This window comes from Pyxicephalus adspersus, chromosome Z (assembly GCF_032062135.1).
Source record: "Pyxicephalus adspersus chromosome Z, UCB_Pads_2.0, whole genome shotgun sequence".
Classification (NCBI taxonomy): Eukaryota; Metazoa; Chordata; class Amphibia; order Anura; family Pyxicephalidae; genus Pyxicephalus; species Pyxicephalus adspersus.
Window position 1 is genome coordinate 42834310 of NC_092871.1, and position 19041 is coordinate 42853350.

Sequence of the window (19041 nt, forward strand, 5' to 3'; positions counted from 1 at the left end):
GAACAGGAGGCGGAGCTTTGCTTGTTCATGATCGGCGTTTTGTTACACTTGGATACTATCTAGTCTTGTAACTCTATGGTGTGGGAGGACTGAGCGCTCTGTCAGACCCCGTGACCCCAGACATGGCGCTGCTCATGGCGCTCAATGTGTCCCGCAAGAGGCCGGTGTCATTGTGGCAGCTCAGGAAGCCTCTCAGCTGCTGGTATCATGGAGAGCGAGGGGGTATGCCCAGCAGATCCAGGGGAGGACAGAAGCAGGTGAGTGAGCCTGCATGGAGGAGGCACAATAGCAAAAAGCTGGAGGGGGGTCATGAGGGTTCTTGATATCACGGAGTGAGGTGACGATTCTAACACACGGAGACCCTAAACTATTCCTCACATTGTAACAGTGTGTGCTGGACTACTATGGCTCCTACTTCCTTACTTGTTCCTCACAGGGACATTACAAGTAATGGCTGACTGTGCCATGAAGAGACAAGTGAAGCCGGACATGGCAACATTCTAAAACCAGGTGACCCTATATGTTCCATGTCAGTGTATTTCTGAACACACAGAGGAGATAGGAACCCTCACAGAACACATTATATTTATGTTCACTTATCTAGTCATTGGAATAGCAAAGTCCTGGTTATTTATGGCATCTGGGGGTGACTGGAAAGTGAATGTTTGACAAATGTATTGTGTGAAAATTCTATCTCAGGACACAGAGAGCCAGCCTGCGGCTGTGTGGTCCCCTAATCCAGGCTGGTGCTGGTAACCAGTAGCGATATCATTTGCTGTTGGGGGCATGATAGGGGAGGAGCTTCTAATGGAGTGGGTGGGGCTTCTGACAGAAGTGGACGGGGCAGTGATAATATAGAGCTGTGATGATGGAAACCCCTCTGTGACAAGTTTTGTTTTGGGGGTTTTGAGTTTGGTTCCTCTTTAATCCCCGATTCTGGGTATCAGAAGCTCCACCTCCAGGTTACTCCTGCATTCCCTGGGTAGACAGTAATAACATAACCTTTAGATTGATTGTGTACCTCAGGGGTTGGCACATTTTTATGGCCACTAGGCCATTTCAGGGGTGAACGGGAGCACACTAGGCCGGACTCTAAATCCCATCCTAATGGCCCTGCCTCCGCCCCCCACCAGGGAATGCCCCCGAAGTGAAAAACCTCTCCTCCGTATGCATTGCGGAGGAGAGGGATTTACCTTTAGGGAGTATTCCCTATTTACCGCGGTGGAAGTATCAGGCCTGCCACAGTAAATAGGGAGGCCAGAGCAAGGAGGCGGCACCGAAGCTCCGGCGGCTTCAGTAGTTCCTAACGCCCACTGGCAGATCCAGCCGGCATTAGGCCGGGTCATCCAGGGACCGTTAGGCCAGAACGAACTACCGGCTAGGCCGTATCTGGCCTAAAGGCCGTAGTTTGCCAACGCTGAGTGTACCTAAACCAACTTGTTTTTACTCATAGTGGGAAATGGAAAGTGTTTATTTTTTTTTTCCTTCCCCGCTGGTATAATTCACTCCCCCTATTTGTCCCAGTATAGAAAATGTTTTTGTTTGTCATGTGTACAGAAGGTGAGGGTAAATATTTACACAAGGACACTTGTCATAAAACAGCTGCCAGTGATAAGCGTTTACTTCACTTTGGCAATATTTCCACTTGTTTGCAGTTTTGTCCCCAGGAAAAGATAATTGTGCAATGTCTCCTTTGTCAAAAATAAATCCGAGGGCCCTGGTAGCTTTTTGTTTTAGCTTCACACTCTACAACGCATGGACTATGTAATGTAGAGCTCGGCTCTGGGTGCGGCAGGGTCACATACAAAGACAGCCACCGGGGGCAGTGTAGCTCCTGTCAGTGGGTCATATTGCACCAGTGGCAATCCAATGACCAAAGTGGATCTCCTTGGAGTTGGAGGTGACGCCATGAAGGTGGCTTCCGCAATGAAAGGATCTTGGACCTCTCATTGTGTCATGCCACCTGCACACAGGTAAGAATGTGCCATGCTTACTGATTATGGCAGAAGCTCACCACCAGCAGTGAGTATAATTCCACTATACCTATTACCATATAATTGCAGGAAAATGCACACTTCATCGCTTTGCTAACCTTAGCACCGACCTGCCATTGTGTCCACAGTGAGCTGTGTTTTGTTTTGTTTTTTTAAACTTTACTGAGTTCTTGGACCTGGTGTGCAGAGATAAGTTACAGGAAGGGCATAGCATTGGAGTATCCAGATCATGTGTCTTTTTTTTGTTTTGTTTTGTTTTTTTTATGGACTGCCAGTTCTGAATTTGTTTTAACTTTCTGAAAATCATTTTGCTTTTTTTTTTGCAGACAGATCTGCTATGCACATGACCTGTCTTTGCTAACTGCCTCCTGTATTCTTATTCTCAAATTGCTAATCCGTTGTAACATGGCAGCACTGTTGTAAGAAAAAGTACCCTATAATCCATGGTTATTAGCAAATACACACACAAAATTTTGATTTAAAGTCATTAAGGGGGTTTAACAATTACATCAGTAGTATTACGTGAAGAAGCAGCTTTATTCTTATCTGTTCAAGGAAGGTTTGGTCAAAACTTTGCTCTATACCAGAGGATCCAATCCTTTGAACTCCTCCAGTATGTTGAATAGCATGCTTCTTTGGTTCTTCCTACTGACCCTTATTCAGTGCAGGGCACAGTAATACTACAGGTGTCTTCAGGTGGGACTACAGCAGCCAGCACAGTACAAGCGCTCCAAACCCCTGAACCTGTTATAGATCAACGCTGGAAGCTCTGAAATGAAATGTCCTCCAACCCAGCAGATTTAAATTGAACACTCAAAAAAGTCCAAATGTTGTGCAAAGTCATAGAGTTTAATTTTCATTAAAAGGCAAATACAGTCTATGTAGAATACTGTGTCCATGCTCACGTGCTGCAGTGAAGGATTTTGTTTTCTGGGTGCAAGCAGTGGTCTCTCTGGTGAGGTGGAGTACCTGAAGGATAGGGCACTTAAATAATAACTCCAAAGAGAACATAAAAATACCAAAAATAATTTTAGCAGAAAAAAACTTCCAATGCCTCAAGTAATATTCGTGTCGATGTGCACTATTAGAAATGCCCCTAGTTTAATGCTTGTGAACAGTGCAGCTCTGCATTCACTGATATTCAGCTGGTTTTTGCACTCTCCCCATTGCTCCTAAGCCAGTCACTATTCATTCACAGAATACAAGGAGCTTTGAAATTGGTCAAAGAGAAAGCAAATTGCTAAATAACAGTTGCTGCGGTCACTTACAAGCCTTTGAAAATACAGCAAAGCCCTAAATTGGAGATGTTTGTACTCATGGACAGGAAAATTATTTATCATGTTACAGAAGCTAAATATTTATGCTAAAATTATTTATGGTTTGTTGTAGTTCTAGCTTGAGTCCTTTAGGCTGAGATAACAGACTGGTGAGCAGAGTAGAGTCTTAGAACCAATATTTTTGCTTTCAGCATTTTCTGACATTTTCATATTTTTTTAGTCTAGAAGCTTACTGTGTTAAAAGTGTGATAATACAAAATTGCCATTGCCAATGACCATTACACAAGTCTATTTTTATAATGGATTCAGGAACAGGCTGTATGTAAAGTTCTGCCATAAAATCCATCCACTGATTTGATTTATGGATTAGTGTGGCCAACACATATAACAGATAGATATAATTGTGAGAACAGTGACGGAAAGGTTGCTGGAGGACTTTTGTTGCTCTAAATTTTATAGCAGTGATGCTGGAAAGGTAAGTACATCTTTTTTTTTTTTTTTTTAAACACGAAATGACCAGTCTTGGGTGAAAGTGTACAGGAACACACCGGTGACATTCTTCGTAGCTGGAGGGACACAGTACTGACATAGGGGCGGAACAGGTGGAACCACAGTAGGGAGCAGGGAGATGCAAGTCTCCAACACCCAGAAGTGTTGGATGCTGCACATTCTAGCAAGAGGCACACATTTGCCACACAAAAGTAAAGAATGGAGATGTAAGATGTGTCTTCTAAAGCTTTCTGTGTTTTTATGCAGTAAAAAAGATGATCAGATGATGCATTGTAGGACACAAGTGCAAGCTCCTTCTTGGCTTCAAGTTGGAATTTTAACAAGTTTTGCTCTGTAACAATCCTTTATGTCCATGTTCTCCAACCAGGGATTCTCCAGGGGTTATTAGGGGTTCCTTGAGCAATCACCATCTCAGGTCAGTTTTTTTGGCACCAAGGATTTTTTTGGCTATCTGTAAGGTTGACATTCTTCCCACTGGTCAGCAATGTAAGAGGCATTTGTCCCACTGACCACCAAACTAATGTGCTGTGAGTATAGAGGGGTTTCTTTAAAACATGAGTTATTTCAAGGGGTTCCCCCCCATGTCAAAAACACTGAGAGAAACACTGCTATATACAGTGCCTGTTACTGGAAGTATTTTTCATGAAACTCAGTTCTGTGTTCCTTCCTCCTCAGAGAGGTAAGGTCAGCACTATTGCTTACACAGGTATGTTGACCCAACACTGTGAAAATACTTGCTGGATCTGAGAACCAAAGGATGAACCTATTAATTGTCTAGGTGGCAGGTTGGAAATATGTTTTCTACTAGGATGTAGTGCTTAGTGGTAGACTCAGTTTTATAAATGTGGTAAAGGTAAGGAAGAAGGGCTAATGAGATAAGGAAAGTTGGGGCAGCCCTGGATAAGTCTTGGAATCATGGGAAGGAATTATAGGTGAAGAAGTCATTAGTAGGTCCCTGAAGATGGTTGTAGGGGTGTGTTTGAGTGTAAGGTCAGAAATGTAAGTAGGATAGGCACCATAAAATGATTAATAATCAAAGCACATCAGCTTGAGCTGTTTGCTGAAGTGAATAAAGGCCTATGCAGAAAGCAGGAACAGATGAGGAATTGGAGGAACGATAGGTAAAATCATGGTGTGTACCAGGAGTTTAGTGGTCTCTGGAGATAGGAATTGGCATATCCTGAAGATGTCATACAGGTAGAAGTGGCCGGACACAGAGATATTACGAATCTAGGAAGTGAAGAAATATGCACAGTGAAAGGTAAAACCTGTGTTATCTACAATTAAAGAGATGTCAATGAGGTTGAGTTGTGGAACAAAATACTCAGTTAAGTTTTTTCCAGATTTAAATTCAGGAATCTGTCAACCATCAATATAGGGATGGCCTACAGGACTTATTATTAAGGTTTCTTGACTGCCTCTGTGGTATAAAAAACAAAATACACATCAAATATTCACATGATTAGACAAAAGGCAAGTAAGAAACCTGAGGGGGGGTGCAAGTGATCCCAAACAGCTTCCAGCAACTGGCTCCTTACCGGTCACTCAAATCGCTGGTTCTGAACTACTTACTGCTGCCCTCATTCATTCTCTATTGGGCTTCCACAGGTAGCATTTCCAAAAGCTATATCATAGATACTAGATGAGAATGTCCCATGGGGCACGTTCCTAAACATTGTCATGATTACTCTGAAATGATCAGCCATTCTAAAAAAAACCTGTACACTAAAGGGTCTCTTTATAAAAGTTTTCAGACAAGAATTACCTAATTTTTTAAATTAAATTTACACATAGGATTTCATGAGATAATGTGTGACTCAGCTTTTACTCATCATGGATATATTTTTATAATTTAAATCTAACCTGAAAAATGTGTAAACGTTGGGTGACAACATTTCAAAATCAACCCTTTAGTGTCTGAACTTTTTATACATGTTATGGTTATCCTATGGCATTAAAATTAATTTAAAGTGGAACTGAACCCAGTCAGCTATAGCTGCCACCCATCACTGGGTGCCTTTTAAACACACAGGAAGAGGTAAATGACTTTCCAGCAAGATCAGTAAATAATTTCTGCACTTGCTGGAAATGTTCTTTCCACATCTACGGACATATAGGCTACAGTATATTTATTACATTTTTGTCTTTGGGTTTAGATGAACCTTAACGAATTCACAAAATGCTTGTATTTTGGATGTATGTTTCAGTGTTTGCGAGCAGTTTTTTTTTTTAGCAGTTTGATTTAAGAAAAAAAAAAAGCACTGCTTTGCAAATGCCTGAAAAATGTATTTTATCTTTGTTTGGAATGGCGGGACCCATGCTGGTGAACATACTGAGCTATTCATACCAATACCAATACCAGCCATAGGAGCTATTCATACCAAGATAGAAGTGTTATTATAGCGATTTTACCTTGGATGTTTATGAAATACTGCTTTTCAGGAAGTCAATAGGCTAGATTATCATAAGTGTCTGTTCTGCCTCAAAACTGCCATCAAAATACCTGCTTATACGCACTCATTTCATCTGTTTTGAAGGTTTGTCTTGAAACATTTTGTACATAAATCTGTTATGTACCTTTAGTCATTTTTTACAACAGCAGTCTTTTTTATGTTGTCATGGCATAGCACCTGCCTTCACATATCACCATCAATCTTCCTCAATCCTTCCAATCTCAAATCTACAATAAAACAAAATGCAGCGCTTCCTAGAGGATAGCGGGAAGCGACTGGAAGCATGGGATTCCTATATACTATGCAGAAAAGGCTGGGGAAGAGAACAACAGGAAATAGGCTGTGTAGCCCTGTTATGGGGGGGGGGGGGGTCATGTAAATGGCTCCCACAAAACAAGCTATGGCGCTAACCTGTAGGTAACAGAGAGGATTCTGAGCCTTCGCTATGTGGAAGAGTGAGGATGATAATAATAAAGTTGGCAGTGCCTCCACCCAGGACAGGGTCTCTGTTAGCAGAGGGGCTCCCTTCCTGGGACATTAACCAGAAATATTAACAGTAATAAAGGAACCACTACACCCAGCATACAACATTAACCATTGCAGCTAAATGAACACACAGGTTGGAGTATTTGTAAGCTTTATATCTCAAAACAGTAATAACAACATATACTATCAATAACCATCATGAATATGAATATATCATCATGAATAACCATATGAATACACGTAACAAGCACACAGCAGAGTCCTGAGAAGAATTGTGCACAGATATACCCGGGTATATATATAGTCTATTAACACAAATACCTCCAGTACTGATCAGTGTCTGGATGAGTTGCAGAGGCCTCTGGAGTTGATTGTAGTAAAGATGTCCTGATGAGATGATCCTCAAAACAGCAGGGAAATCCTCCAACCGACAATTGGACTGTGTGTGTTGTGATCCTGTATTGCAGGGATGCAGGCAAAGTCTCTGGAGTTCAGGAACAATCTGTCTGCACTACCACTTAGACCCTAGCAATCACACTAATCTGCCAATGCAACCGGACCTCTGCTACCTATGAGCCATCGGATGCCTAACCTATGCTAGATTTAACTAGACAGAGGGTGCAGATCAGGAAAGATAACTGAAAAGGGCAGAGATAATATATATTTGTGTATATAGCTCATACACTGACTGTAGGGATATCCCAAAGTGATCTCTGATAAGATCTCACATATACCCCAATAATACAGAGGGAATTATTATAATAATGCACTACACACAGACAAGGCAGTCAGTGTGTTCTGGGAGGGGATGCAGGCACCTACCCCTGGCTGAGCACATGTTCTCATCTCTCTCCCTATACCTCCTGCATTTCTCTATATCCTGATGGGGTTTCCCAAGCCACTATCAGGGGCAGGAAAACTTCAACAACTTTATTTGCTATTTACAAAGTTACAACTCAGCAAGCAGATAGAAAAAGGCAGACCCCTACAGCTGTAAAGTAATATGTTTGTATAAAATGTAAATTTACAGGTCGTCAGCCACAAATATGGTATACTGAGATTTTTTTCCTGTGACACCTTGGAAAGTTTGGATTTCCCCTTAAAAAAATAGGCATACATTCTCAGAAAATAGAAAGTAAATTGCTCCTTCCATTTTAAAATATACAGATTATGATAATTACGGGTAATGTTAAGAGGTTGTGGGAGATTGGAAATTTTGTTTATATGTTCAGTGTCAATATGTACTGGTTTATTTAGAGCATATGGAAGCCAATAGAAAATTGTTTAGTTCATTTTCAAACTGCAGTCCTGCTAAAGTGACCAAAAGGCTAAATGCACAATATGTCACCTTATGTAACTGTAGCCCTATTCTGACCCACTCTCCGGGCTACTGATGTGTTGTGGTGCAACCTATATGGAAGAGAAGGAGCAGAGCCCAAGAATTCCTGCCCCAGGCTAGGTCAGTACTGATGACCTCACCCCAAAAGTGCCAAGGGCACAGCAGCCATCTTGGAACATGGCAAAACACACACTGCAGTAATTATCATAGAATACAATAATGTATAAACAGGCAGTGAAATTACTACATAACTACTACATAACCTTATCCTTTAGGCGCCATTTCTGCCAACTATTTGGCTCTATAGTCTGTAAGGTTGTATGCAGCATTCCTTTTTCTTCTCTCAGTATTTATTAACTGAGCATGTTTGCAGCAAATATAGCATGGTAGAGGAGACCTATGACTAACAGATTGATATTTTACTTGCACAGCTACTTTAAAAGGTAAATCTGTGCACTTTTGGCACACTGTTCTAACTCCAAGCTGGACCAGTATATTTTTCATGACCTTTTCCATGGATAAGCAAGTATTCACTCTTTGCATAAGTGGAACTCAGGATCACTCTAATACGTCCTGGTTTTATCTTATACTTCATCTCGATGAGCTTGACTACCTTTTACTGGTTCTTTGGTCAGCTTACTACCATGGACAAAGACAATGATATGACTTCATTAGCCATTAAGGAGGTTGGAGGCCCTAACAAAAAAATGCCACCTTTTCAGATCAGGAAGACAATTTCCTACCAAAAAGCTTGTAAAACTATGTCAATAATATTGTTCCCTGTGATTTTAGTATTTGCTGCCTTGCAGAGCTACACCCAGCTCTAAAAATCTCAAGCTCCAGAGTTACCCCAGATAGAGATAGTCGGAGCCCAGGGATGAGGTTTTTAGTGTCTTACTGGTCCTTCTTCGGAAGTGATTAAAGCCATTTATGTATGTATATGTATGTATGCAATACTAAGACAACCTGCAGACATCAGAGGGTAATTGAACATGCAGTCAATCCCCAACTGGCTAAAGACATTTCAGTAAGCCTACACATGTGCATACATATAAGGAAGGGGTAGCTGAGACTGAAATGCTTCTGATGCCAGTTTGTTTTAGAGCAGAAATGGTTTATTTTGACTACAATAATCCATCTGTGACTAATCTTGTGATAAGTTGGTGAGGTGTAGATCATTGCATTATTTCTCCATTATTGTCTGATTGGGTGCAGTTGACCTTATGTCTTCTTTAAAAATAGCAGGTCCTTATCAATATGTTCTGGATATTGCCTAGAAATGTCTATGTGTTAACATGTGCAAACCCTGAAAAGAAACCTTTAAGCCTTTCCTGGAATCCCTTTATATATACTTGCTTACTGCCCCTAAAGCTTGCCAATAAGAGGAATTCTACCCTTCACACATGAGTAAAAGTGTAAGCTGTTTGCCAATCAAATATATTGGCAACATATATTTGTAACAATTGAACTTTTTATCCAAATGGGTAATAGTCAATGTTTTTAGGGTTTATGTTATTCGCTTTAAAATGTATTACATGTATTTTTCAGTGGAGTACAACAGCAGGGAATCCCTTAATGCATTGTGACCAGTTTAAGCCTAAAGTGAAAAACTGCAAACCTTCAAAAACTGCTTGCTTGCTCTGAAATGTAAGACATAACATGTTAATTATAGCATAGTTCTCTGCAGCCCGTTTTTGGGGGGCGGGCCGCCTACCTGCTGTGATTATTCCGCCCGGCACATTTTCAGCAGCTCTGATCAGACACCGATGAGGCAGCTCTGCTCACTCCTTTCTCTGCTGATAAGAGCTGATTGCTGATTAGAGCCGGGCGGAGTGAGGAGAACATAGCTGTGCCGAGTCTTTGGAAAAAAAAAGTACCATAGTGCACACAATGTCTCCGCCCAGTGGGGGTGTGTAATGACGTCATCAGAGCAGTGTGTGTATAAATGCTGCATGTCACATTCCTCAGCCTTACAGCTCTGTGTATAAACCTTGATATCCCCTAAACTGTATGTCATAATGAATTGTAATTTTCAGGGTGCAAAGGTAACACTTATAGTTAGCACCATTCACAATTTCAGCACCACAGCTTTTACAAATGTCATGATATGGGGATCAGAATTGTAAAATCTTGTAAAAATACAACATTGGGGTTGCAGTATAAAAAGCAAGTGCACCTTGGAGTCCTAAATCAAAAATGCAATTTGGGGACCCCCGGGGCCACTTACATAAAAAGGAGCATTGGGGAAGGGCCCCTAAAGTTATACTTATCTCTCTATTTACAAATCTATACCTGTCATACTATGTTACCCTGCCTGCTTCTCTTCTTTGAACCCCAAAGCAGCATAGTATTACAGTTATAGTTTGGTAAAAGGTAGGTAAAATATTTAGGGGGCCACCCCAATGCCCTGGCCCTGGGGGTCCTTAATTAGCATTTTCCATTTTGGTCTCCTAGGTGTACTTTCTTACAAAACATCAACCCAAATCCTCCAATTTCCACAAGTTTTTACACTCATGATCCCCATATTTTGAAATTCTTGAAAGTAAAAGAAGAAATGTTGGTTTTTAGTAGCTATGAGAGTCCCCTGTGTACCCTAACAATTTTAGGTAATTAAACCAACAATTTAGGAGATCTAAAGGATTGAACACAATGAGTTGTTAGGCTGCAGAACATGACAAGCAGACTTTACACACACAGTGATCATACTGTCGGTGGATAAATTTCACAGGGAGTTTTTGTCCTACCCTGTATGTTGTCTGCCCTACCCCCATCTGCGATCACATGCACGATGCTCTTTGTGTTACCTAGGTGTATAGCACTAGGAGGTGACATCTGAAGTTAGGATGAATTCACATTGGCAGTAAGGTTTATCACCGGGTACCAATCCCAGCTGCCCAGCAGTTATCACCGGGTACCAATCCCAGCTGCCCAACAGTTATTACCGGGTACCAATCCCAGCTGCCCAGCAGTTGCCGTTGCCATCAAGTAGTCACTCAGGAGGAGCATTTTTTACTGCCAATGTGAACTAAGCCTAATTTGTTAAGCCACGTTGATCACAATATTACACTACTACAAGGTATTACACTATTAAAACATGGAACTCTAGGGAGTTGGATTAAAATACACAGCATTAGACTTGTTGGGGTTTAATACAAAAAAATGGAAATAATTGTACATAAGCCAGGCATTAGAAAGTTGGAATAATATATAGGGTGCAGGTAGAACACTGACACAATAGCAGGGGTTACTGGATACTTATGGCATAAATAACTAGGAGCTCCAAATTTGCAGTATCTAGACCCGCCCACTTTCTTACCACCCGGCTGAAAAAAATTTCTGGGGAGAACACTGTATAGCTACCTATGTCATCCTAATATTTCAACTAATAAAATTCACTAAAGGCAATCTTCATTATTTATTAAGGCTGTTCTAGGTTTGTGATCAGTGTAACCATAATAAGTTCCATTATTCTGATAAAAACACACTTAGGCTGGGTCTACAAGGACGGTTTTAAAAACGCATATAAAAGTTCCTACCACGTTTATATGCATTATAATGCACTTTTACATTGCCGCAATTTTATATAAGCATTTATAAAAGTTTTACTTTTAACCCTTTCAGGGAATGAGTTCAAAGGTACATAAAACCCCTTACTCATTCCCTGAAAGGGTTAAAATATGTGTGAAAAATTGGACAAAGCTTTAATGTTAAATTATTTTTTTAAATGTGTATATGTTTGTGTAACTAAATTTTTTTTTTTTTTTACAGGTTATCCCAATGACAGGCAATCATGACATAAGCACAGCCCTGGGACTCCTCCTGACAGTGAGGCATCCCCAGGCACTAGGGGTTAAATGAGGACAAGGCTGTCCATTCAGCTGTTCAGCACTAGACTTGAATGGGGAGACTCTAGTGCTCTGTGACTGGCTGAGAAATAGGAAACCCTGATGACAGCTCAAGCATCATCAGGATTTCCCTTTCCTCAGCCAATCAGGGAGCGGATCTCTGCTATGCTGACAGCTCCCCTGATTGCACCGGCAGCCCTGGGGGAGCTGTAGTATGTGCTACAGATACAGAACACATGTTGCAGCTCTTCTAGGGGGGAGTCAGTGGGGTTTGCTGTGTTGCTCTCCCCCTCCCCTCTCTATAGAGCAGAACAGTGCTTGTTCATGCATCGTGCAGTCGTTTGGCTTTGGAAAGGTTCGTGAAAGATCCTTTCCAACAATAACTGTTGCACGTGTGTAGATAGCCTTAATCTTCGGGTATCTCATATGGCATGGTCGTTTCAGCAAGGATTCTGAGTGCACTGGATAACAATGGAAAACCAATCTTCAAACAGAACTTTAAACATGACATGACAAGCCTAATAAAAATCTTAGCTACACTCTACTGCTATATACATTTTTTAAATAAATACCTCAATATCAGGATATCCATTTCAATAGGATTAAAACATTTTTATGTATTTTTCTTCTATTTTGTGGTGCTTGTACTGTAACTTAGCATTTAATAGAAGCAGGCCATTATTAATCTTGGTGTGAATATTCTTCAGTCGGTTTTCACATTTGTCATAAGAACACAAGGTTTTATGAATAAGGTGGAGCATATTCTGTGGTTCTGTTTCACCATGATAACATTCCTGGACACATTGGTGTAGATTAGGATTAAGTTCTTGTTGATGTGGTTGGCAGTTTATTTTGCTGCAGCTGTGTAAATATTCACAGCTTGGGGGTTTGTGCATGTTGGTGCGAGAAACAGTCACTTTCACAGTTAAATAATGCAAATAATTGCAACTTTTATATATTAAGGGGGTTGTGAACTGAGACTGCTTTACATGTATATTCCCCAAGCTGTGTTTTTGTCCCCAAGCACTTTTGTCCTAACTTGGGAAACACATAGGACAAGGGAGCTGCTAAACAGTAGACCACAAAAATGTTCATTATTTTACTTGACGCAGTAATTTAAAGTCGTATAAAAGCACTCTAAACTCCCACTGCTAAATATCTTTTAAAAAAATTGCAATAAATTGTGGTTGTTAGTAAAAAATGATTTTTTGGTGGATCTCGTAAGTGGAGAGTTACTTTCATAGGTTTGATTCTGGTGCCTGGTTTTTGCCTTTGTAAAAAAATATATTTTCTCTAGGTGTCTAGTGCAGTTTTAGATGATATCTGTACTATAAATCATAATTCTTGGCAAGCAGCTAAATATACAAAAAAAAACATAAATGTTAACTTTGCACATCACAGGGCAAAGCCTCAGCTCATCGTTTGACAGTTTGGGGATTCATTTCTTCTTGGAGAGACATTGAGTTGTTGTGACCTCCTAGTTTTGGAGTTTCACAATGGCCAAGGTGCAGACTGCCAGAAGCATATGTAGGAACCATATGACTTTTAGAGCTTTATGTAAACGGCACTTTCCAGGATTTACTATACAGTAAAGTATGTGTGTGTGTATGTTTATATATATATATATATATATATATATATATATATATATATATATATATATGTGTGTGTGGTTTAGGTTGGAAAAAAAAAGTATAGAAATATTGGAAACTACTTTGGAAAAACTGCCTTTTCAAATGAACAGTGTAAAGAAGAAAGGGTTTCCTGAGTGTATAAATGTTTTTATCATGCATAGCTCTTCATTAGGGAATGTCCACAAAAAATGCACTACCTGTAGCTCTATGTTCTTCAATATCATTGTTGTACCTTTTGTAAGCTATGAATATTGTCACATAGAGGATGGAAGGTCTGATAATGTAATGGGACTCTGATTTACAAAGACATAAAATATGCTGGTGTCTAAGGACATAGAAGCTGTGGTGGTACAAAGGGTCCATTTTGCATTTTTAATGTTTGTTTTTAATTTGCTTTACACCTGCTGCCGATGTTCTTTTGGCTCTGTTTTAGCTTCATATTCTGTGCTTTCCTCTAGGATTTCACAAAACATAAAAGCAGTTGGAGAAATGGTGCTGCTTGAAGAGCTAATATTCCTTTTTGAGCTAACGTAACCTTGTTTTTTTCCTTAGGTGCGGCACATACTCCCAAGGCAGACTGCACACCAAATGGGAGGGAGAGACGATTCAAGACAATTGTTAGATGCTGCAAAGGTATTATTAGCTTCATTCTTTTTTTGCAGTTTTGGGAATAAAATGGGAAAGACCTCAAGAGCATTCCTTATTTTATTCTGCATGTCCTGCATCATTTTGCATAATGTCTTATTTTATGTGCATGGAGAAATGTAAGAGCAATTCTTCTACCTGAAGCAGCATTAAATAGGTTCTAAATCCTCTATAACAATTTATTATTATTTATTCTCAAAACTACATGTGCACACACACGTAAGTATATACAATACTTACTGGGGCTGATTTGTTAAAAGTTGGGTAATAAAATACCATAGTATTTTTAGAGATGCCCATAGCTGATGTCAAGGTTCTTTAAAAGCATTTTTGTGTTACCACAAACACATAAAGTGGAACTAAATTTAAAAAAATTGTGAATCAGCAGGTGATTTGATTCCAGGGGACAGGCTATATCCCTTCTCTTGTAATGCATGTCTGCAGTGTTTTCTTTGTACAGAGACCTGCACATGCATATACGCGCAGCTGTGTCTATGCACAGTAGGTATGCCATTCCTGGCCAGTGAAGATGGCCAAAGTTCCTGATGATCACTCAGACTAATTTTGAAGCAGGGAGCAAGATTTGAGGCTGATCTGTCTTAAGACATTTATGAACATAGCTAATAACTGCACGCGTGCTATCTATACAGAGATCACTGCCAATGCACTAGTCTGGTTTTCCCTGCAGGAGGCCAGCCTCATTTGCTTTCTGGACTGAGACAGAAAAAGATTACATATTTATGTAAATTTTAGTGCCTGTGCCATTAATACCTTTTTCCTGCATACATCAGTTCATGATGGTTTATGTCAATGGTAGAGAATGGTTGCCTGGTCATTTAAGTGGAGCCTACTGCACTACTACCCTCTCATCCAGAAAACATGAGAGAAACTTGGCCAAGAAAGGCCTGGCCAGAGCCAAACAGAAATTGCTCCCACCTTAAGCACTGTGGTTGTGGAAACTTGTGTGCCTGAGCCTTTTTTGCCTCCCTTCAACCATCTCCTGCACTGTGCAGAATTACAAACTTGCAGGGAATATTAGAATAGCTTTCCCTGTGTATTTCTTTGAGCTCCTAATTCACCATGGGATCCTGCTCCACTTTGACAGAGGCTCCTCATGTACAGAATTAAGCAGACCTCAAGTAGTCCTCAACCAGTGGTATCTGTAGGGCAGAGTTATCAGTGTGGCAACAGTTCTAACGTTAGTTTACTTTTGCCAGACATCCTGGTCTGCATTTAAATATTAGGAAAAAATAGGAATAGGCGCTCAGCAATAACAATCCTTGCCATTTTCACAGTTAAGACCACACTTAAGTTTTTTAAGTCTTCTAACTTAGCAAGCAACTGGATTGTCTAAGTCTAATCATATTTTAGACTATTTGTAAATGCATTTGATGCCTTTTTCTGACTGGAAACCTAAAGGGAGTCTATGACTTTCCAGTACATTTTATGTTTGTATTATATATTTCACTATTACTTTTATTTATTATTTTTTTTATTTTTGTTCTCTTGTTTGTAGGTACTATCTGGATGGCCATCAACCCAGGTACAATCATGCTGGCATGGGCATGCTGGAGGTGGACTTCATTCAGATCCCAAAGAAGGGGTAAGTTCTTGTAATATACATATACATCTTAACCTAATTGTTCCTGTTTCAACTTAATTTAGTGTTTTCCATTTTTGGATTTCATTTTGCATTCTGTATTCAAAAGGAAAAAGTCAGTAGATTATAGATGTGTGTGTGTCTTAACCCTTTTCTCTGAGAAACCTGATACTGGTGTCTGAAAGTTCCTAGCTCCAATGGTTAAAAAGACAAGTGTTAACATGTCCTTTAGCTGCTAAGATACTTAGTAAATCCTACACCAGTGGTTCTCAACTAGGGTACCACCAAAGGTTTTCTAGAGGGTTCCTGATCAATAAGCAATTTGTTCCTCACAGGTCAGTTACCAATGACAAGACAAAAATAATGTTGGCTCTTTGGAAGGGTGGCATTATTCCCATTGACCACCACACAAAAATTGTGGATATAGGAAGGAGATTCTCGGAAGACCTAAAAGTTATTTCAAGAGTTCCCCCATGTTAAAGAAGTTAGGAAAGGCTGCCTTAGGCTTTACGATATCAAAGTTGGTAAAGTGTATCTAAACCCAAAAGCTAAGATATTATCTTTTACTAGTACCTTGGCACACCAACTGCATTAGTTTTCTTAGTGGTCTTTTTTTTCTTTATTTTCACCTAGATATTCTGCCTAGATACTCCAGTATGAATTCATATACTGTATCTATGAAGTACCAGTGTTGTTACACTAGGACAGGACTAAACATCACCTCCACCACTTTTTTGTAACATTGGGGAAAGGATATTTTACAGACTGCAAAGATAGCAGGGAAAAGTGTATTCTTTTAAGAGTAATCAGCAGATTTGATTGAGCGAAGAAAAAAAAAATACTTCAGTGGTAAAATCAGACAGACCTAAATGGAGCTTCAAAACAAACAAACTTCAAGATTCCTTAAATCCTGTAAAGGTTATTTTTAAACAATACCTGATTTTTGGTAGTCACATTTCTGTAATTAATATTTAATCTCTAATGTATAGCTTGGTTTGTGTACTTTTTTCCTTGGACCCTCCTCTTACTGTTAAATTGCTGAATACTACAGATAAAGACTTAACAGGTTGCCATTCAAAGGACCAAAGGAAAGCTTGGAGTGCTTCTGCCATTTTAATGACCTTTACCAGACCACAATTCTGAGACATGGGACCCCCAATATATTGGTTGTAAAACTGCAAAACATTTGAAAGGTGATAGCAAATGTGGTTACATACCAGACTGAAGTTGCTTTGGTTTACCTGGAATTAACATTTGCTATACACATACTGGGTTTATTACGTTGACAATTGTAGTAAAATGAAGGCGTTGCCTGTAAGGCTAATTCATAAAATGTATGTTGCTAATAAAGCAGTTCACAGTGACACTGAAAAGAATCCAGATCTGGGATATGTGGTTACTTTACTGAGGAAACTTCAGGACAGTTTTCTTGAAAACATTTTGAGGCATATTTAATAAACTTTCTTATTTTGCTATTATTTTTGAGAATCGCATCACATGACTGGTGAACTGTGAATCTTGGCACTAGTGATGTGATGTGAAGTCCCTGAATTTTTTTTTTCTTTATGCGCTATGACACCTGGTATTTTCCCTGTAATATTTTACTTAATTCTTGCCTTTGAGCTGATTGGTAGAGGATAGGGCATGAACACACACCAAAAGTTCTGTTATCTGTTTTGATGGCTCCAACATTTGAGGGAGGCACTTGGGAGGCAGGCAACACACCTCTTTATAGGACAAATTCTAATCTTAACATATAATTAAAATCTATTTTTGTAGGGACTTTAAAACTAACCTTTTTCATTTTTTTTCTGGTGGTTGCTTTGCTATGTTAGCAGAAAAAAACAAGGCTTATGCCAAGTAGTCATCATTAGAAGTTAATTTACCCCCTCAGACCCAGTCTAGTAAATGCAAAGTATCAAACTCTAGTCCAGGAGTATCACATACAGCTCAGAATAAAAATTTCCTGACTGTGTTTATAAACTGTACCTCACTAAACTGCTGTAATCCTAAAATTATGTATATAATTATGTATGGCACTCGAGGACTGGAGTTAGGCACTGGTATAGTGTTTTACCAATATTGTAATAATTTCTGATAACGTGTGCTACCTACATACTTTAAGGGAGAGTAATGACATATGCCACTAGCTGGCATAATAAATATGACCTGAGTGCTAAAACTGCTGTAAAATTGTTGGGATCGGCAAAAATTGCACATTTATAAAACATTCAATCTTTTTAGTAACTAATTATTATTAATCTACCACTTAAAATATAGACTTTGTTGTTGAGTTACCACCAACCTACCACCTTTGTTCATGTACCTCACAAATAGGCCATGAAATTGACTGATCAAATCCACTGATAACAATCTGCAAGTTGCATCAGAATACAATAATCTTTTATGTTTCTGGATTACATTTTCCACTTGTGTGTTCACAACAGTTTACAGCATAATATAGGTTCTAAATATAATGTATGTTTGCAAGTTTGGCTGTGTGGTTTGCCCTACAGTATTTATGATATGTGAACCTGTGGCCTTGCAGACAGAAATACTTATTTCACATTATTGTCTGCCTCCCCCTTTCTAATCACAATCTTGACTTATCCTGACTAGCCTGTAGCAATGTATAATTACACACACACTCTCTCTTCATAGGGTTCCTTTATACAGTCACAGCATCCCTTCCACTTCCAGCTCCTCATGCTTCTCATAGACCCGGTACCAACTGTGCTTGGATACAATAAAACTATTTATGCATATCCTTACTCTTTATACTGCGATGAGAAGATGGATTTGTAGCTAGAAATCTGTCACTGTGCTCTTCTGCTTTTTCTTTCTCACCCCAGGTACAGATGAGCATAAATGCCTCATATTTTTAACATTCTTTAGATGGTCTACTTTTTGTTTTGTTTTTTTGCTTTTTCTTTCTTTCTTTTTTAATATGATTTGCTTTGTGTAATGTGTTCAGTATGAAAGCACTTATTTTAGAAATCTTATATTCATCATGTGGAGCAATTATTTGAAAATACATAAGCTTATTCCTATTTAAATTGTAATGATGTTTAAAGTTGGGAGGTCCTAAATTTTTTTGGTATCCAAAAAAAAAAAAAGCCCAGATAGAATGTGTCCGAAAAAGAAAAGTGTTTGAAAAATAAATCTTTCGATCTTGCGTGCATGTATGTATTTGTTAGTTAAAATTCCCTATACTGACATGTCCAATATGCCCTCACAAAGCTATAGCTGGTGAACACT

At 39.4% G+C, this 19041-nt stretch overlaps 1 protein-coding gene across 1 annotated transcript in view; it reads left to right on the forward strand.

Annotated features, from left to right (window-relative positions):
• Positions 1-74: 74 nt before the first annotated feature.
• ABCB7 (ATP binding cassette subfamily B member 7) overlaps positions 75-19041 on the forward strand; it is a 74669-nt gene continuing 55702 nt past the window's right edge. Inside the window, exons 1-3 of the mRNA XM_072431903.1 lie at positions 75-257; positions 14091-14171; positions 15700-15786. Coding sequence (XP_072288004.1) covers positions 123-257; positions 14091-14171; positions 15700-15786 — 303 coding nt within the window. The 5' untranslated portion in view covers positions 75-122. The remainder of the gene's footprint in view (positions 258-14090; positions 14172-15699; positions 15787-19041) is intronic.